This window comes from Ylistrum balloti, unplaced genomic scaffold (genome assembly GCF_031769215.1).
Source record: "Ylistrum balloti isolate Yb309-2 unplaced genomic scaffold, AGI_CSIRO_Ybal_v1 Utg370006, whole genome shotgun sequence".
In the NCBI taxonomy this organism is placed as follows: domain Eukaryota; kingdom Metazoa; phylum Mollusca; class Bivalvia; order Pectinida; family Pectinidae; genus Ylistrum; species Ylistrum balloti.
In genome coordinates, this window is record NW_026782081.1 from 3,060,607 (window position 1) to 3,083,774 (window position 23,168).

General features: G+C 35.1%; 1 protein-coding gene across 1 annotated transcript; it reads right to left on the reverse strand.

The window, feature by feature from the left end:
- Window positions 1-16,915: 16,915 nt before the first annotated feature.
- Window positions 16,916-22,741, reverse strand: LOC132548271 (homeobox even-skipped homolog protein 1-like). Its single transcript, XM_060212122.1, has 3 exons — window positions 22,528-22,741; window positions 17,626-17,783; window positions 16,916-17,449 (listed from the first exon to the last, which is right to left on the reverse strand). The coding sequence occupies exons 1-3, from the start codon at window positions 22,739-22,741 to the stop codon at window positions 16,916-16,918; spliced, it is 906 nt and encodes a 301-aa protein (XP_060068105.1).
- Window positions 22,742-23,168: the final 427 nt, after the last annotated feature.

Here is a 23,168-nt window from a genome sequence, read left to right on the forward strand (position 1 = left end):
TATTTCTTGATCAAGAATAATACATATGCGATTTCCTGAAATGTTACCTCATGGCATCTTGCATTTTTCTTTGTTTGAATGAAGAGTCATGGTTCGCTGGTATAAACGCCTATTACTGCACTAATCAATATATCCTTTGGCGATCAATATATACAGCAAAAAAAATCAAATAGAATGTCTGAAGCATTTTCCTGTAAATCAACGTTCATTTATTGATTTGATTACTCACGAACTTTAATTTAGATGCATCACATTATTAATTATGTGCCAAACATCATTACTCGCATGCTTAGCGTTTAAAAGTGCAGAAGAAAAACGAGTTTTATTTTGATATGTTTGTGATACTTTGATAGTATACAGTATAATTCACCGCTTCCACAACACCAAACGGCCTGTACAATACTAAAAAGAGATAGAACATGTGTCGGACAATCAGAAGCGAAAGTTAATTTAACTGGTGTCGCCACGCACGTGTTGACGTCCTCGATGCACCCGCCAAATAGTTGTCGTGATTTATGGTCCGATAGTCATCAACGTCTTCATTGTCGTAATCATGTCGTGCTGCGACCAATTTGTGACAAAAATGGCGTTCTTTTTCTTAAATTAGTTTCAATGACATTTTACAGATTATGGACTTTGAGGTTTTGTATTCGAGCCCATCACGGGGCTTGCAAAAGAATGAGAAGTGTTCATTTAAGTCATTTATCAACCTCAAAAATTGATTGCAGTACAGGGGTAATTTGAATTTTATTGCTTGATTCGCACTGATTTTGATAGGGCGATAAACTTTCTCAATTTCAATTTTCGTATCGTGTTTCTTTCTCGGCTTAAACTATCTTTAATGTATCGACATTAAACCCCTTGTTTGATCCCTCGTGGGAAGTGATGTAGATTTGGAAATAAGATTCGTTAATCGATAATAATCACCGAAACATATAAACAATACCGTCCCAATGGAGTTAAACTGTGTCGATCCCTATATGAGATCTCTGATTAACCCATTCCAAACAGTTCTTATACCCGATGCCATCTTATCCGACACAAGCAGTTTGTCTTGTTACCCTAAACTACAAATCTAGTCACAATATTCTAAATATGGTGACCGGTACCTTAAATACTGAAAACGTCCTTATTCAACATTTTCGGCAAATTAACACATTGAAGATTTCGCGCGTCAGTAAAAACTGATATAAATAAACAATCCTGATGCGGCAGTTAGAGCATTTATATTTTGGCGCAAAACTTTCAGCGTAAAAGCGCTGAAACAAGATCATCCTCTTTACCATACAGCTGGTCACACTATACACCATACAGCTGGTCACACTACCATACATCTGGTCACACTATATACCATACAGGTGGTCACGCTACCATACAGCTGGTCACACTATACACCATACAGCTGGTCACACTATACACCATACAACTGGTCACACTACCATACAGCTGGTCACACTATACACCATACAGCTGGTCACACTACCATACAGCTGGTCACACTATACACCATACAGCTGGTCACACTACCATACAGCTGGTCACACTATACACCATACAGCTGGTCACACTATACACCATACAGCTGGTCACACTACCATACAGCTGGTCACACTATACCATACAGCTGGTCACACTATACACCATACAGGTGGTCACACTATACACCATACCGCTGGTCACACTATACACCATACAGATGGTCACACTATACACCATACAGCTGGTCAGACTCCATAACATACAGCTGGTCACATTATACACCATACAGCTGGTCACACTACCATACAACTGATCACACTCCACAACATACAGCTGGTCACACTATACACAATACAGCTGGTCACACTATACAACATACAACTTGTCACACTCCATACCATACAGCTGGTCACACTCTACACCATACAGCTGGTCACACTATACACCATACAGATGGTCACACTATACACCATACAGCTGATCACACTCCATAACATACAGCTGGTCACATTATACACCATACAGCTGGTCACACTACCATACAGCTGATCACACTCCATAACATACAGCTGGTCACACTATACACCATACAGCTGGTCACACTATACACCATACAGCTGGTCACACTACCATACAGCTGGTCACACTATACACCATACAGCTGATCACACTATACCATACAGCTGGTCACACTATACACCATACAGCTGGTCACACTATACACCATACAGCTGGTCACACTATACACCATACAGCTGGCCACACTACCATACAGCTGGTCACCCTATACACCATACAGCTGGTCACACTATACCATACAGCTGGTCACACTATACACCATACAGCTGGTCACACTACCATACAGCTGGTCACCCTATACACCATACAGCTGGTCACACTGTACACCATAAAGCTGGTCACACTCTTTACTAGAAAGTACACCAAACTATCTACTAGAAAGTTGAACGGTTGGTCATAATGTACACATTTTGTTTGTGAAATAATTTCAAGCAAGTCCTTGAGTTTATTGTGGTAGAAAACAATGATTGGTAAATTACAAAATTAAACATGTTAAAAAAATGGTTATTGTGTTCATTTCCATGTGTCTTTAAACCAGTTTATCGAATACCACGTAGAACAATGAATAGTAAATACACCTCTGTTCTCACCTTAACTTCTTAACATAATAATGAATTACACGAATGTTTACGATTTGTGTCAGGAGTCGAAATATGTAGGAAATGGATTGTTTCACAATCAGAAACAGTAGCATTCAAAACCCAAACTTGGCAGACGATGAAAAAATGAATGAAATCATTCGATAAGGATCCAAATCCTTGATGACCATCAAGAAATGTACCCATTTTACCTTAACCTCGACATGACAGGGGTCACCAGGTCAATATAAGATCTCGTGTAGTTCCGTACGTCGCGTTATCTTGTATTTCATTGTCAATGACCCGTATTTTTTAAAGGTTAATGGTTTCTTTTTTACAATTGTGTAACTTCCAAAGAGAAGCTGATATTCCGATGATGGCTTTTTTGACTAATGGCATTTTACATGATACAAGTTAAATGTCTTTTCAACATGTTGCTTACACATTTGAACAAAAAACACCTAAGCTCCAATTTTTCGATAAATTAAATGATCGTTCATGCGGCTTTTAACAAATGTGCGAGATATACTATTTTATACCTGAAGGTGAATCGTTTACTGTATGTAGTTTACCTATGATTAGCAGCGGTTTGATAATGTAAGTCTGTTCAATGTTTTTGCCTCATAATAATTTCAAGTTCAAATGAGAAACTCCGTGAAACACGAGAGCCGGATTCGTACTAATATATTATGATAGATGAGTTGAGCGCATGAAAATAATTAAAGGAAACAAAGAAACGGAAAGACATTGACTTTTAACAGTATTAATACACCATCTTAACATGTCTGGTATAATGGCGACAATAATGTGTTTAATGATCTGTAAGATAACACGATCTGATATCCTATAACAGATGCATTCTATATGACAGAAATGTGTCAAGCACTAAGCCTGGTGTAGAAACACATTAGGCTATTTAAACGGGTACGTCGGGTGCAGACAGAGGGATACTTTTCACCATATTATGTAGGTAAATGCATTTCTTTTCTATGAGTTGCGTTGCAGATGGGATTTTTTTCTCGGGGTCATTTGGGTACAATTGTGAGTCAGTTGTAAATGTATTTGATAGGTGTAAAATTCGCTAATAATGGGAAATGTCATTACGTTAATGAGTTAGGTTTTATAACATAAGGCAGTCTATGATGACAAGAGTTAGGACCTTGTAAAATAAACCGGATCGTTTTAGTTGCATACTTTCTAATGCTAACATTGCACACCATTTTAATGGATATTCCTACAGAAGGCACTACCATTGGTTCTGTGAAGCTTACCTTATCTTTAAAACAGCCATTTGGAGTAAGGAAAGACAAGTTTCTTGGCATACATTCTTTGATATCATGCATTCATCACATTTACATTTAATTGATAGGTTTAATAATTTTGAATTAAGACGAGAATATTCATAACAATTTGTCTGATATTTGAAATATGCTGCTCATGCATCCAATATTGGTATCAGTAGGCACATCAAATTACATAATCATTTAAACGTGGTCAGACCACCGTGCTTGTTGTAAGTCTGGGGTTTCATTTCTTTTACATCCCTCTCATATCATCGTAATGTTGGTGACTTCCTTATATAAAACACTATTTTGTTTATATATGTAATACATTGTATGTTATATAAGATATATATCTATATATAATTATTTTTATATATTTACCGATACCTTTGTCAATAATTTAAGTTTAAAAGACATACAGATTTATATTTCTTGTTCTCGTGTTTCAAACGATCATAACCCTGCACATATTTCTACAAATGGTATGTCCCTACACGTGTGAAATAACAAATCTACCAGAACTTAAGTATAAATAGACAAGGATGTCCACCGAGGAAAATCTATAATAAAACATCAGGTGTCGAAACGATCATATGAACCATCACAAAACGGTTAAGAAAATAATAATCTACTTAATTGCGAGGACAAGTAACACTGCTCTTCAAACTCGCTTATTCCTTCCGACGAGATAAAATTGTAGGAGTTCAAAAATGTAAAATAAAAATGTTACTCTCTAACGTGTAATATGAACATTTTGATCAAAAGTCTAGTGTCTAACTTTCAGAAACAAAGTCTGAACTTTGCAGGCGCATTCCCTTACTTACTACACAATTTTTTGAGTTATGGATGATATTTATAGGTATTAATACAACAGATAGTAATGGTAACAATCACGTTTGTCCTGAAATATAAGTCAGGTTTCATTGCTACAAATGTGTGTATACAGTGTGATCCTGTCGACTGAGTTGATTTCTTCCATGACAATGTCTTCTCATGTGTCAACAACCATTCCAATCTTTTTGAAAGTATTGACTAACAAGTCACTGTTTTGTGACTGATCTATTTAAAGTCATTATTCTCACGGATGTAACAGTGGATAATAGGTTCACTGAGCGCCAGACGTTTTTGTCAATGAAATAATTACAAATGTTTGAAGATGGGTATGATATTCTTTCAGTATCAATACAGCCCTTGATAGATGTTGTTCAGCACGAACTCGGTCCTTCAACGTCACGTTGTACTCCCTGACCGTGAAACAATATACTTTTCCTTCACCTGGTACTTTATAGTACTTAATAACTGGATGGTTCATGTTACATTATTTTGTTTGTTTGATGGTTGGGTTTAGTGTCCCGTCAACAGCCAGGGTCATTTCAAGGAGTGGTCTCCTAGTAGAAGATGGTGATTACCTCACTGAGCAACATACTGGAGGCCCGTCGCATGCCATACTGAGCGGTAAGGGTCTTCCCCAAGGACACAACCACGTCAACAAAGACCGGCTTCCCAGCATGCCGAAAAGCAGAAATCGCCACAGGTGGTGTGCGTCGATTCATGAACCTCAGATATTCACCTATATCAATCAATGATTTATTACAAATGTCGATTTAACATTGTAATACTTCTGTCCTTTCAAGTAAATGATGCAAAGTAGTTCTCGAGTTTTACCATATAAATTACATTTTGTATTTCGTTGACGTTACAATTCCTATGATGAGCAAGTTTGATAACAAAATCATAATTATCTTACTACATAGTTGATATAAAGGCCTGGAAATGTAAAACAAAAGACTCGTTTGATAAAATTTCATATGAAATGAAGACAAATTTCAAATACTTAATTATATAACTCAGAATTGCCTGAGAAAAAATGAAACAGAGGCAGTCGTTTGATTGTGCTATATTCATTGTCTATATTACGACATCACCATTGAATTCTGAATTGTGCAGTCAATAAAAAACACTCCAGGGTGTAGTACACTAGAGACATATACGTAATAAATATACCATAGAAAAGCTAACTGCATCAGAGGCAGATTATGTGATAGGTCAACACTCTGTAGCTTTCATCTTACATCGCTTATTTCAACATTTCACACTCTGTCACACAATAATTCATTTTATGTCGGTATTAATTGCGCTGATTTTGAATTTTAAAAATTCGCAAAACTTGAACCCAGAGACACTATCGTCAAATCAATTCATGTCTTTTTCATCTGTTTCTGGTATCTAACATGTATTGATATAGGTGTAACTTCCATGCTGTGATCTACAATGACTAAAGTAATCGGAATGCATATATGCGTCTACCAAGTGCAGGATATTTTCACATCAGTTTGTAGCATATGTCTATTAATAGGTATTCAAAGAAATGTAGAGTGATTTAACTGTTTATTATTACTCGAGTTCATCCACCCGGAACCTTAAACACAGTACACTACGCTGTTTTAAAGAGAGCGGGCGCCAGGCGGTAAATGTCAAATCATCTTTCTCAATCACTAGTGACTTCAGTTTTTGAGATATTATCTTGTGAAAGTTTTTAGAAATGTTCTGGGTATATGATTTAGATATGCCTTTTGATATGATTTACTTTCTTATATTTATCATGGCCTATCATTACGCAAGTATTGTATGTTTTCTATTCAGAGTACAGTATATCATTATATTACTCACAAATGTGAAGTTAAATAAAACAGGTTGAGTTGATTATGTCAATATTGAAATTCAACAAATGTTAAAAGTGAGAAAAACAGTAGTAATTGATATTACTTTTATATGCTATTTTTTTGTCTTGTCAAAACACTCTTGCGGAAAAGAAGTTCTACGCTATAACGCCATAATGTTCTCCATGACACATCATTACACCCAAGTAGAGACGATTATCCAACATTTTGTTTGAGAGATGCAATATTTTGAAACTTTTTTTTTTTTTTTTTGTATTTTATTTTTAAGTGTTAATATCTATTTCATATTTTCAAAATAGTGATATCACTTGTAGCAAGTTATAGTCGAATTTCATAAAGAGCACATAATTAGCTGATAATACTACGGGTGCCTGTATCGTATTTGTGGAAGTTGTGAAACTTGATCTTAAGAGAAAATTTACCAGCATGCGCTATTAAGTATATTTTATTTTAGCATATTATACACATTTATTTCTCAGCTACAATTTATTGTAAACATTCATATACTTATCTAAACCAGAAATTAATAATATAAAATAGAACTTGTCTTTCAAGGGCACAACGATGTTGGAGAAGCATACTATTATACTAAGTAGGTCAATGGTCGCTGCGTCATTGTTTAAATTAACATGTTATCTCTGCTCAACTCATTTAGGTGAAGGTGTTCAAACACTTTTTCACAAACATAAGCTACTAGTGCCAACATAAAATTTTATGTTGCAATAAACCATTTCATTTTCATTGATATGTTTATCGATGCTACACATCAACCATGTCATATTATACATATCTGCATATTTGCATTGATGACGCTTATAATTCTTAGTTAATGCATTTGCTCGTTATTGAAACATTCATAAAGAACTCTTTGTGGGATTTACAAAATCATGATACTACCGGCAAATATGTTAGTGTAGATGGGGGTTTACAAAGAGATGTGCAATAAAAAAAACCTTTTAAACGTGTTTTCTGTTGTTTTGGCATCCGTTTTAAAAAACGACTTATGGTTTTGGAAAGTTTTTAACATGGCTATGATTGATGTAGAATCCGATCATTTGTTTCCATATGCTAGCAGAACTTAAATATGAAAGTCATTGCTGACAGATTAGCGGATGCATTCTCCGTCAGAATGATGTAATAGTGCACGGTCATTTCATACCATAGATACAATTTTATATATCAAACACAAAAGGTTCCTATTAATTCGCAGGAAACTGATCAGGTTGTTATTTTAAAACAAAATAAGCTATGTCATTTATATCATTACATTAATATATTTTCAACGGAATATAACGCTGAGGGTAACACCAGGCACGTGCATGAACTGTCAAGATAAAATATACTCGGTGTGTTCATATGTATGTAGTCGTAAAATCTATCGTGATTTCTATAATGAGAATGCGATATTGTAAGTTTCCCATCAGATTAAGGAATGACAAGGATGTAAAAAGTACATATAAAATACATAAAACTTATCAGAGGCTAACTATGTAAACCTTTCATATCTCTTTGTTGACATTATGATCAACGTGTTACCTAATGTATCATCGGGGGCACATGTAGATCATAACTTTATTTGAATATTGCCAGCTTAATACCTGTACAATAAAACCGCTGAGTGATGTACATTTTATATCTCAATGCACTTCTCGATCTGAAGGCGTTATTGACAAATAATACAATATTTCCGTATTCACTTCATATGTCAATTTTGTGATAGCAACAGTTTTCCTCTTATTTAAATTTGATTTCTAACAGGTATTTCAGTTGTTTTTTTGTAACCCTGATTTAAGTACAATTGTCCGAAATTTACATAAACATCAAATCAATTGCTGCTAATTAAGTTAAGTAAGCTAACAATGCATCAAGTCCTATTGTGGTTAACCATCATCAACATTAACACAGCGTAAATTATCCGTGCAAAGTGTTTGAATTCATCTACATCATATATGTGTCACCGTTGACTCAGATATATAGTATGAACAATTATGTATTTTAACTTTTCCTTAAGGAACTTGAAAGTGGTACGTATAGGTATATAATCGGATTCTGATGACTCTCATTATCTCAATCAGCTATCTGGTGAGAAAACCATCCACCCTACTCTCTCATCAGACTTTGGTGATTTCGGTTGCTCGTAGGTGGGTACTAAAAAATATGATAGATATACGAGTATTAGAAATATGGTGTTCGCAATACACAAGTCATTAAGGGTCGTGATTAAACAAACATTATTAGCAAAGGGTAAGGCATGCATATCTAAGTAGACTTCCGAACTTTAGACAGTGCATTGATAAAACTATTGGGACATATCTTAGAAATGAATCAGCGTTCAATGTGTGAAAATAATCAACTTATTTTTCTAAACTGAACTGAATAAAGTATTGTTAAGTCAGGACGATCAATATTTCAATGGCTTATACGTTTATAACGCTGTCATGCACTTTAGCAGACACTGAATCAGTAATCTGGGTATTGTCACCTGGAAAATTGATGCATAAACTTTACTTAGTCTGGCATTGTTAATCAGTAAGAACAGAATAAGACGGCATGTATTTCTTTTTTCCGCAGGTAAATATTCATTTTATTGTCACTTGAAAAGTGACTTTAATATTTCAAGGAAATATGAAATCATAACAAGAAAATTGCCTGAGAAAGTAAATACATGTTCATATCTTGAAGAACTTCGAACTGACATCACTTTATTGTTATCAATAGATGACCTGTAATTTAGGCAAGTTAGATAACCGATATCAAAAGAATATGATTAAAAGACAATTTGTAACAATGTCGTTTGATTTGCTTATATACAAATACAATAATCTACAAACTCATAATAAACCAGTAATGCTTTTACGATTGTACCGTAATTGCTTTTTCAGACTGTGTGAGAAAATAAATGTGGGAATGTCTTGCACAAATAAATATCTAATTGTAAAACTGTCGCCAACAAGCACTTGTTCAAAGAGACATCATTAGATTCACATGCACTTACAACATGCACTCTTAAATAATTGACAAAATTGTTAAAATAATGTCTTGATATATTGAACATTTGCACTTTCATGAAAAACGATATTACCCGCTTATAAACTATGCGTTAATAAAACATTAAACATAACATACTAAGTAAATTAGATGTCTAGAGAATTAATTCTAACTGACATCAGCTGCATTATTGATTTCAATTACTGAAACTATTAAATAACTGGACATTAACATTTTCCAAATCATAGAAAAATGAATGTTTTGGAACTTATATGAAAAAATGAGAAAATATCCTATTATTTCGGCTGAAGGAAAGTTTCAAATGATTTCTTACAGACCTTGCCTAATTTTTAGTCTTAATTATTGCGATTGTTACGGAAATTGAGAATAAGGGAAGGCAATGGAAATACTCGAAATAGGTAGATAAAGGAGACAACATTCAATAAAACCTGACATTTCACCATCATCGTAAATTATCTTAAAACATTTTCATGTGTGAGTTAAAATACATAAAAGTTTTGTTTGATTTTGTGAAAGGTTTCAGTTTTTTATCTTATTCAGATACAACAGAATTAGTATACAGAACGATTTCTAAACAGTATTCATATGAAAATGAAAACTATTGAAAAGACGTTAAATCTGACATACTTGTAAGACTGCTATTACCAACCCTTTTCTTGTTAAAGAAACATATGGAATCATCGGTGGGAAACCAAAAACAACATTGGTAATTATAATAATTCTTTGACTTTTTTTATCATTTTATTGACTTAAGGTTCATAATTCTTGAGTAAATGTTGATATGGACATTACTCAATAGTAACTACATTCCCCAGACAGGCGTGTCTATGTTGGTAACACAACCGTGGGTCTTCCAATGTGCTAGAGGACAATGCGACAATTAGGCGAGTCTAGTGACCATAGGCGAGTGAGAAATTGCCGTCGACTACCGGCTATCGAAAGGGACAGTGTTCTGACTATTTCCGGCAATATTTGTCAAAATTATTATAAATGTGTGCCTGTAGAGTATACACTATTCACCGACCTAGACTGACACTGACGATAATGTTGTGGAATTGACATCTGTAGCACTTAGTTTCGTCTTGATTTTATTAGAGTATTGTGGAAATGTCCACAACACATAATACTGTGTGTACTGAAAAATGGTGAAATGGTGTTGAATAATAGTTGTAGACATTAACGTTAATGATAAATATGAATAATTACAAGTAATGTTTCCATGGTGTTATTCTGTCTGACGTATTGTAATTTCATTTTAATTCAGTGATAGATGACGGGTATGTTTAATCTGATGAATAATATACACACAGGCATTGCGTTTTTTTAATAATCACTATTAATGAAATATGACGATATCTTTCCTCACCACTATATCTGTAAAAAAGTGTTTGGGATCAATATTGATTTTCTGAACATCCTTTCTTAGTTTCCGTACTTATGACCCCAAAGATCACAGGAAAGTCATGTAAAGACAAAAACTGACGCATATTGCGATTCGATGTTTATCTATTTATATCGATATCACGCGAAAGGTTTTAATTTGCTTCGTTTTATCTATGAATTTATATTTTTGCTTAATTATCAATGTATTTCGTTATTTGTTTAAACGATATCATGACACTTAGCTAAATGATTTTTAATTGTCTTGTTATTCGTGAAATTTCGAATGTATATTCTGCACAAGTTTGCAAATTCTGGCTGCTTGTATTTTTTAGAACTCTTTCTATTGACTTGCGAAATTACTATCGGCATCAAAATTTCTTAAGGTCAGTTTAGACATGCGAAATAGGTAGAAATATCTTCTGCCAATACAATCAGACTTTAAATATAGAAAATAAGGGAATCCGGAATTCAGTCACTGACGGGATCAAAAATTCTTTGTGATGTATTTGGTATATACAGGTTTTACACTGTTTACATCGATTTTTTTTTTTGCTTTGATCGGAATACCATTGCCTTGTTAGTCTTATTTCTCGCCGATTTTAAAACATTTCACATTCTTCGGCTTATGAAAAGCAAACCTGTTTTTGCTCAATCTTGGTCGAGCCTAACTTGTACAGAATATTCCTTTATGTATTCAGATGATAAAACGATGAGTTCTATACCAATATTTTCTATTTTTTTTTAAAGTTAATAGAAATCTTCACAGAAATTGTATTTTGTTTGTATTTTTTGTTTATGTTTTTTGTTAGGTGATGTTGTTGTTTATTATGTAATGATAAGAGCTAGAAAGGACCAAAACTATAAACTGATAATAAGATAAGGTAGAAAATGAATTTGTGCAATATTTTTGCTCCCATGTGAATATTTTCAATATCATGTTAAGGAACAAACAGAGATAGGATGAATGATTTTAAAGTTGTGGAATCGTGCCAAAATTGGTAGTTCCCATACTCTATGTATAAAATTCGTACTTTGTTCATTTGTAATTTACGTATAACAAGATAAAAGTAAGGATTTCTCACGGTCATAAGACTGTAATCATAATTAACCCTTTTTTCTGAAGATATGGTTACCATTCAATCACTTGCTAATGGATTGGTTTATTGCGATGTGCAGGGTGCCAATGCATATGTTAATTCTACTGTGACCGTCCAATGAAGCCTTGCGGAACGACTGATTAGGTAAACATTTTACCTAATAGTAACTGAAACTAGTTCACAGGTATTTAGAAAGTACTTTTCTATCGGAATGATAGATCAATAGGTGGGTGCAGGCCAAGCCTCACCAGGTGAAGAAAACTAAGATCATTCTTAACCACACAGCTACGTATGTATATCTTTGATAATCATCACGTTTTAATGAGCGCAAGGAACAGCTGGTGCGCTAATACTTTGGATTAGAATATGACTTTAAGAACTCAATAAGGAAATATTGAATTAAACATTTCCAGGTCCATTTCGTTGTTTTGTTGCGCTTTTGATGCTTACTTTAGGATCTTGTTTATTGTCAATGCATTGTTTTTACTTTTTCTTACCTTATTATATTAACAGACTCTTTTACAATATTACCGATACAGTATTATCACGTTTTAACATTTTTATATAAAAAAAATGTTGCTTTATTCAAGACTATCATACATCGGAGATAGTTTCCAATTGGAAAAATTGGAAAGTCTAACATACTTCTTTTACCATTGTTTGTGACTGACGAGATCTTTTAAATTACTTTCTTAAACAGTATAAATATTTATTGTCCACATTGAGGCTAGCAGGCTTACATGGATTTCCTTTCATTCTATCCATATACGCGTTAGGAAATGCTATTCAAGACCGAAGGAACTGAAGTGCAATGTCAACAGGAGCAATTGCGGAGACATTTCGCACGAACATCCGATTACCTTGTCTTTTTTGTAAAATAATATTCAATGACACCGTTGAAATTAGGATACTTTTTCATATAAGGCTCTACCTCAAAACTAATATATACTTCTCCATCGTCTAAGGGAACCTTAGAACGAGATGTTTTTTGTTTATTTTTACGCATTTGATTTCTTTTTCAATTGTTTGTGATTCTTCTGCAATAATGATATTGGAAGGTTTTCATGTGATGAAAACATAAAAACAGAACATGTGCCCGTATATAATTGTCCAAAAGACACATAAGTGATTAGCGCCTTCCAAAACGATAAGTGAGTGTGAGTAATATATTGATTTTGAAGATGTGTGGTGTCTCATAAGTGAATGTGTGTAATATTTTTTTATATTTGACTTGTCTGGTGTCTTATATTGGAGATGTCTGGTGTCTTATATTGGAGATGTCTGGCGTCTTATAAGTGAGGATGTGTAATAAATCTATATTATCAGTAAAAAAAAGACACAAAGGCGAATAGCACCTTTCAGTACAAATTTAGATTTAGATACCGTAGAGCCAAATGATTATTTAAACTGCGTCACACAGCTGTTTCGTTTTGATAGGACCTTTTACTGAAACTTAGGGCCTAAATCATAAAAACGAGTTGACAGAGGAAAATGAAAATTCTTCGAAAGGGATTTCAAATCCCAAATATGGAGATGACTAACCCATAATACACGATATGGGTTTTGTTTTAGAGAAAATGGGTGTCGGTAAAATTGATTTAGGTTTTTTCTGCAACATTAAGCCTTACAAGAAGGCATGCATATGAACGTTTGGGTTTTATTTACAAATTTTTGAAGGTTCAATTCAATTTCACGTTCCTTATCGAACTTAATTCCTAGTTTATTATTGTTAAGGCATCACTAATTATTTTTAGCTCTCTCTCTCTCTCTCTCTCTCTCTCTCTCTCTCTCTCTCTCTCTCTCTCTCTCTCTCTCTCTTTGCAGTAATAAGTTGCAGTTCTATAAATTCTATGTATAAGTACTATTGGTTGATATTGTTGTTTCCTTGGCTCTAGTTTCAGGAGCATGGCATTACTTTTGTTCCTTAAATTTACATGACGGTTGTCGTAAATGTAAAAATACGCTTTATCTTCCGGAACACCTTACTCGTGGTTTCTATACTCTCCTGATCTATTTGATGTTGAAACACATGTGTAACAGTGATTCGAGGATGCCTCGTATGATTTTGTTGATATGCCTCTTTCTTTTTTTGTGGACGAACACAAAGGGAATTTACAGATTTGTTTGTAAGGGGAAACCAGAGATTGGCACTTAAAATAATTATTAAACCATTCACCTATCAACAAATGTTATTTTGTAAACGAGCAGATCAACGCGTGTCCACTACTTTGACTGGCCACACAACCGTCCTTTCTGGAATTCTACAGAACACGTGACCGTGTCAGATATATAACGTCACGTGATCATACGAATTTCTTTGGTCAACTGTAAAAATTGAACACATATTCCTACTATTTCTATATTTAGCTATTATCTCGCCTTAGGTGTTGTTTAAAGTGAAGTAAGGACCTTTGTGAATAACGTGTCATACCTGACAGATCACTATTTACCGTTACTACATAACAGTAAGGTCTTATAAAAAGGTCTCTGGTAGTAGCTCTCTTGTTCTATATAACGGTCAGGTCTTGTGTAATAGCCAGATCCTACGTAGCGGCCACGTCTTATATAACGGCCAGGTCCTGCGTAAGATAGCCAGATCCTACGTAGCGGCCACGTCCTATATAACGGCCAGGTCCTGCGTAAAATATGCAGGTCCTACGTAGCGGCCACGTCCTATATAACGGTCAGGTCCTGCGTAAAATAGTCAGATCATACCTAGCGGCCACGTCCTATAAGTAGTGGCCAAGTCTGACCCTTCATAACATCAACCATATAGGTGATACGAATATATTCTGAATAACAGTAAAGTGCAATCTGTCAAGTGCTACACAATGGACAGAGCCTATATAGCTGCTAGGTCCAACACAACGTTCCTAGATAGTGGTCAGACCCTGCATGGTGGTCAGGCCCTAGACAAAGGCCATACCCTGCATTTTGGTCAGGCCTAAGATAGCGGTCAGATCGCGCATGGTGGTCCGCCCTTAGATAGCGGTCAGACCCTGCATTTTGGTCAGGCCTTAGATAGCGGTCAGACCCTACATGGCGGTCAGGCCCTAGATCGTGGTCAGACCCTGGGTGGTGGCCAGGCTCTAGATAGTTGTCAGAACCTACAGTGGTTGGGCCCTAGCTAGAGGGCAGACCTTACCTGGCGGCTAGGTCTTACGTCACTGATAAAGGTTCCAACACGTTATCTCTTCAAATGTTGCAATATCATAACTCTAGATCTGTATATGTCACAGTGAAAACATAGCCAATGTCACCAGGGCGGATTTTAAACGTGATGGAAACATCAGTAGTACTTAGTCTAATTCTAGCATTGTACTGGTTCTTAAATTCATATTCGACAGTTTTAAATTAAAAACCATCAGAAATTAATTTCTCTTTTCTTATTTCTGTTGGGATGAATTGCAAAATAAGTGTTTTGAGAAAAAGTAATGCAGATTTGAAATAGGTGTTCTAGATACAAATGTATCACTTTCACATTTCTGAATTTAAGTCTGGTTGTGTTTCAACTGTATATTAGAGTAAGTCTCACGTGTAGAAAGAAATGGTTACATTAGTTGTATGTATACGTATAAATTTGTGATTAAATTTAACGGGTTTCAATAACCCTTTACCGGGTTTCATTGTCGCTTAATATACGTTATATAAACACATCGGAAAACGACAGTTCGTCTAATTAAGGTCGAGATGTGCGATATTTTTACTCTTGTAGAAGTGTTTAAATATTGGAAGCACAGAAATTTTTAGAAGTGTCTGTATCTATACATATGTATTTTATATCATTAGTTTCAGTTTCGCCAGTATCATGTATCTGTCCCAATTATATCTACTGAACTGAGAGTGTCGAGACCGGAAGCCGGAGAGCCTATAAAACCTAATTCGCACAAAATAAGAACACCAGAGTTTTAGTACAGTGAGGTTATCCTGATCTTAGCGGATGTCAATCAAAGCTTATACTCTAATTCAAAAATAATATGGACGGTTTTCACTAACCAGTGTCAAACAAACTGTCAACTGTTCGTTCTGGTGTAAGATGGAGTGATTCGTGCGCACGTCGTTCATTATTTTCTATTTATTTCCTATCGTGAGGAATGCATTTACAAGATAGTTGCAAACTTTTGTAACCTATACAAAACAATTGTAAGTAAAAAAGCGATATCGCGTTATTTTCGTATATAAATTACATCAGCAAAAATAATTTTCAAAACGGTCATATTTCAAAATCCGGCCATTGGTTTGTTGATACAGGTCCCAAGATGAATAAAAGTGGACAAAGAAAATGTAAGATTCACTTTTGTTTTATTTTTCATTTTCATGTTTTTTCATAGACATATGTAACAAAACAATGTATTACATAAATATTTTAGGAAGATATGTACAAGTTTGTGTCTGACTGCAATTGACAGCATGGCGGCGCTGTATATTTGTAATATTATATACATGGATTTACTTTACCCCGATATCAGCGACAATGTGACGTCAACGGATATATGACGTCAACATTTCAAAATACATGCCATTTTGAAAAGACAGTAAAATGGACGTTAGTACTCCATGAGCATCTGCACTATTCATCATCATCTCATATAACATCATATATCTTATATTATAAAGTCCTCTCTATTTTCTAATCATCACTCAGCATTCTTTACAGTTACAATCTTCTCTTTATAAAACACCGGTCTCACTCTGTAAATTTTCTTTCAACAAACTAAACACGCTGTGACAAAATAACAAGATCATCAACATTCAAATAAAGTCTTTTTTCTTAACATACACACACACCACCTTACACACACACAAACATGAATGTCATTTTTCCATCACCGCGACGAACTTTCCATTTCGCGCTTGTGTAACAAGGGGTGTGACGAACTGAGGGAGGTAGACAAAAGTCCAGGAGCAGGTGGAGGGTAAAGTCCAAGAGAAGGCACCGGACACGTACAAGGTTTTCCGGAATTCGCATCACATATGCTAGGGGAATGTTCCATCCAAGGAAAATGCATTCTGGGAGGAAATGGGAGGCTTGGTGGTGAAGTAGAAAACGACGGACTTGTGTCTAAACTTGGAATAGGTCTGTATAATGGACTTGACATTGATGACAATACATCAAGTCTGGGAGGAATAGGACTGGATACAGCCATTGGAGTGAAAGCCGAACTCGTTGATGGTTGAAGTCCATGTGGAAGACTCATGCTTGGATACGGAAGAGCAGCTGGATGTTGGAGATTGTACGGGTATGTAGCGGCAGCGGCTGCAAGGTAAGCGTACAGCTGAGGATCTGGGGGAATACCGTAGGGCCATGTGAGTGCCATTCGTTGGCGCTTGTCCTTCATTCTTCGGTTTTGGAACCAAACCTGTGAAAGATGAAAAGGCGAAAATAAAAATGATGTCTCATTTTGTCAAGCGTCACCCGATAATGTGTTCAATCTATTTTTAAAAAATTGTTTCCGTTCTTGACCAATCGTCAAATTAATTTAAACAATAAAGATGTTTCTAGGTTACGTAAATAAAACTAAGTGTAATTAATTACCTTTATAGTGGATTCAGCGAGTCCCAGGGACGCTGCTAGTTCGCATCTTTTTGGACGAGAAACATAGTTTTCCTTCAAAAATTCTTTCTCTAGTCTGTTGAGTTGGTCTTTGGTAAAGGCTGTTCGGTATCGACGGATTTCACGCTCTTGTGCAGTTTCTGAAAGGAGAGAATGAAAACAGCCATTAACATACAAGTTATTGCCTCATGTTGTAAAACATTCGATATCCTAGTCCAACAGACATGCGCAGAATGACAGAACATCTGCAATCGAAGTGTTATCGACCAAATATTATTTTAATCAAATGTGATAAATGTGAGGTAGCATAAAATATCACAATGAGAAACATGTCAGTTCGTAATTCTTCACGAAGGAAATGTCATGTTTTTTAAATCGGGCGTTGGCCTGGATATTTAAGAAATGCTAATGAGTCTACATCTGGTTAAAGTAAACGGCTGGTCAGAAGAAAAGTTAAGATTAACTACCTAAATCTATTGGTCATTTTATGCCCTTGCTCCTGCTCAACCCAAATGGTCAGTTGTAAAATATTCATTAAGCACCTTTGGGACACGGGGTGCCTTATTGGTCTCTATTTAAACATGGTTTTATTGACCAGTTCGTATGGTTAGTGTCGTTTAGAATCGAAGATCTTAATCAAATTTATCCACAAATATCGTCATTTCCGTTTCCATTGCCGCTCTGGAGAGCAGGTGCGCGACGTCAACTTGTTTTAATTTAAGAAAATCTTAAATATCTCTTATTTGTTTGAAGCTCCGCCCTCTTACAAAAGGTCAATAGGTACTCTGTTTTGTGATTTTCTTTGAAGCTAGTTCAATTCTGCCTACCTATAATACAAGATCTGGTTATGACTCCTCTCAAATGTGACTCTCGTATAACCATAGAGTAAACACCATTTGACCACGCAGGCGTGAAAGCGATATCACTATGATTATTCGACAAATTGAGCTGTTTCGTATGATCCATGACGTCCTAAGTTGACTTTTGGTCCGTGAGATCATAGATTCTCAAAGTAAATAAATTTCAAGCAGCCAACGTTCCGTTACTTTTGTCTAAATAAGGAACAATTGATTCAGAAGGGATTTTTTTAAGTTTCAATTACATATATGTATGAGTATATACATCGGGCCTGTGGTAAAAAGATGTCCATCATTCCGTGCATGATTATCTGTATAACTTGTATCATGGGCCTGTCTCAACCCACCAGCAATATTTGAACTGCAGCCCAGAAAAAGTCATTTAAGGAAGCTGTCAGCTTTTGGCATTTTTTACCTCCAAGGTTTTAAGAGTTCTGATTAAAATCGTGATCTACTGCTTACGTAACTCAAGCGTTCGGATAATTGAAATTATTTTCGGTCCCTTTGATCCTCTAATTACTTTATCATATCAAAATATTCCTAAATCAATTATTCCCAGACAGTGTTTATATTGTGCCCCTATAAACCTTAAGCTTCACCTTGCAGAAACAGTCGAACTATTTGCCCGGCGCGGAGTGACAAATTGATTTGAGAGTTTGTGATGGTGCAATTAACATGGCAAACAATTACAAAAGGATAACGTTTACTAATAGTTACCGGCCAATATTTGTTCTTACCTAAAGCACAACGATATAATTTCTATAGCCAATAAATCTCTACATCAAAACAACAGGTTATTTATATTCAAATATAATAAATTTGTTTGCTTTTCCCATCATAGCAATTGAGTAAATCTGAATACATTTTCAAGTTACGTAAAAATCGAAAATTAAACATGTTATATAAAGAAATTGATTTGCGTTGTTTTTGATGTTCCTGCATTTGCATATAATCGTATGTCCTATGTCACTGACTTGGCTGATAAAGTTAAAAACGTCTACATCTGATCTGCTCACAGGGTAACATTTACACCAACAATCATCGATTTTAATTCCGATTTGTCGGTGGCGCTAAATATTTTCTTTTTAATTCAAAGTCGATAAATAGGATCTTTATACTATTAAATTAGTTTAGAATAGCAAAGAAAAACAGGTTTTCTCCTAAATTGAATCTAAATAAAAATGTTTACGTTGTATAGAAAACGATTCCGATTTAGCCGCGTCCCTAAGTAAGATAATTAATGAATTAGCCCCCTATTGGGACTTAGTTTGACTTTCATTACCAATCTAAATACAAGCATCACAAGTCCTGTTAATTCTATTCAGAGTATGTTAAGACGTGTACAAACTCCCTGCGGTGGAAAAGAACGAGATCGATTTTTTTAAATGAATAGAGAAAGCAAACCAGTTTGCCTGGTCAGTCTAGCGGTCAAATGTTAGTACCCTTAGTGCCGAAATGGACAGTAAAAACGAGATTTGGACAATGGGAAGAAACCAAACTGACCAATTGACCGAAGGACGATAATTAAATGCGCGGTAAAATTAGACAAGTTTGTAAGATTAGGTGGGGCGGTATCTTTGATCTGGAGCTGGTAGGCGCTATATTTACGTTTGGTGTAGCCACATCTTTCTATGAAGGGTTGATGACTATAGTGATACCGTTAACCGGTTTCCTATCGAATCTTTTAAAATGTACTTTTCTGTAAGATCAAAACTTCCATCCATTCAATTAGATGTATTAGTGTACAAAATTCGGTGATTACCTGTCGAATTTATGGCTCTATATAGCTTTTTGTGCTGACCAGATCTACCTGTACTTCAAACAGGACATTCTTAATAAAATCGCTACCTCGACAGTCTATTTACTCCAGCATACAAATTTTACTACCCACCCTTTCATAGCACATTTAACATATAGCATCTTAGCTGATCAGCCTCAATGAAGTCGTTACGAGCGTCCAAAGATGAAAGTAACCATGTTTCTGAATGGGTGAGTCTAAACCGAAAGTTTTACCCACTTCAAAAGAACACATTAAACTTTGCAACGTTAAAATAAAATCGAAACCTTTAAAATCTTGTTCATTACTGTATTTTTAAGAGTTTACAGAAAATATGTAATTTTCCACCTTAGCGGATGTTTTCTTTGGAGCACAAAGATATGACGCATTTCATGTAATGTCGGTTAGATTTTCCATGCTATAGGATTTATTCAACACGCTGAATCTTATTTGTGAAAATAACACCAATTCACATTATCAAATGTAAAGATATTATTTCTGATGTTTACCAAACAGCATGCAGCGTTTTCAGATCCTCCAAAGACCTTACATAATAGGATAAGATATATCCAGCGTTCTGGATTAAAATCATAGCACTTCTTGTTGGAGAGCTTAGCGGTAGACAACTTAAAAGCTTGTATACATGTTCGTTAATATAGCTCTTTGAACATATTTTTTTTAAACGGTGGATCATGAACAAGTGAAATTTGTCAGTATGTTCAAACATTATCAAAAAGGAATTATTTCCTCACATTACATTAAACAATACATAATAATGTGATAAATTTAGTTTTTGTATGTAAAATTAATCTTCACGTGGTAGCTGTTCTAAATAATTATCCACAATGACCACTGTCCGTCATGTGTTTTTGTGACGCGATATTTAGTCAGTGTCACCACAGTCCAGCGAAGCTGATTTATTGAGAACACGACAGTAGCCATGTCCGAATGTCCGAAAACGTGTACGACATTGTCCTAAGGACAGAGCCTGGTAGCACCGGGCGTGTAGTTCGAAATGACACTAGACTGTCCACATACCATCTGCATGTAAATGTCGACTTTACATATATCAACGCTGCCATGTATTTTTTATAAGGTTGTATCATTGTAGTGGTCACTTTCCGATATATTATCAAATAAAAGTATATCCGAGTTCAATTGATCAAATAAAATAGTGCAAATGCGAGAAATTGTTTACAACCAAACAAATCTAATCAAAGGCTTCAACTACCTAGAAAAGGAAATTATACATTCGCCTGAATGATAAATGAAATTAAAGTTATATTCTCATAATTCATTTTGACACTGATTTTTTATAAAGTGTAAATCGGTTTCTGCTTTTTTAACTATGATCAAGCAACATTAGGTAAGAACACTTAAGGTCATAATATATCTTTCTAAATGGGAACATATTTTCCACTTCATTATATGAATGATTTAATCTAATGGCATTACCGACTGTTATAAAACATAACACCGTTATACTTGCTGCTGATTAAAGACTGTGTTGTGTGACTGGACCACAGCAAAAACTCGTTAAGTAAACCATTACAACAGAATATGTTCACCCAAGTAAAACTTGTTCGTGTATGTAAGGTATTATTTTTTCTTGTCAAAAGTGATTTAAATTTTTGCACAATATCTGTTTCTTTGCTCAAAACGTAATTATTATAAAAGTAACTTTGGATATTTCATGTATAATCTAACATCATGTGATTTTTAATCAGTATCATTTCAAGTTTTTTTTAGATTTAATCCTAATTATATACTGATGTGTTGTATTTTATATACTCTTTGATATAAAGATGTTTTCAAGAAGAAAATATTAAAGAAATAATTATACCTTCAAAATTAATGATAAAAAAAATAGCTGCACTTATAGAAGTGATTTTGTAGAACGTAACTGATTACGGAGTTCACCAGACTGTTAAATTGATATAACTATGTTTGTTCAACTCAAAGAAGAACCTCACTATAGCTCATCCCTGGGGAGAAATGCTGGGTTCATTAAATCAGTAATTAACATCATATTAAAAATGATCACTTCAGAGTTAAAATGTTTCTAGGTTCATCGTCTCGTGATGTCGGCAGCTGAATCGATTAATTTGATTAGCGTGTTATTTCGTTAACTATATAAAATAAGTACTACCATTTGAAATTCAAAATATACTTGTCATCATTAGATTAAAACCCATAACAGTTTTGCCGGGTAATTGATTATGTTGACTCTAATATAGGTGTGATATATACCTTTCATTTTGTTGGTGTAAAATCTGTTCGGAGTGCCTCTGTCGCTTCCAGAGCTGTCGGAGAGATGGGACCGAGGAGAGTCCGGATAGTCCATGGGTTTGTTGAGTTTGAACTCCCCGAGATCTTTCTCGTCAGGAAATGGTCGGAGTCCATCTTCATTACTAGAAGTATCACTGGACGACATACTGGGCGAGTTAGGCAGAGACCCGTCCATCCTAGATTGTCTTATAGGTACAAGATATCGATATAATCAGATATATCCTGTATTCAGATAGTCCTTGTGAACTTGAACAGGAAGATTCACTATAAAGTTTCACATCAAATTCGTATAAAGATGTCTCGACATGTGATAGTTAAGACGAGGTTGTGTGCTGCTGTGTTGAGCTGAGCGAATGTTTATGATGTCTCGGATATGATGACGGCCTTTTAAACAGTCTTTCCGTGGGTAATCAGCCGTGACTAGTCTAACAACCTCATTGACTGGATAATAGCTTCTTTCAATAGCACTTAATAAATCACAAACAACCCGATTGAGAAATTACTATTCTGATCGGCGACAGATAATCTTTCTATGACTTTAGAGGCGTGTCTTAGCGGAGTGTGGCGGTTACTCGTCACCTGATTGGTCGATAGAAGGAATA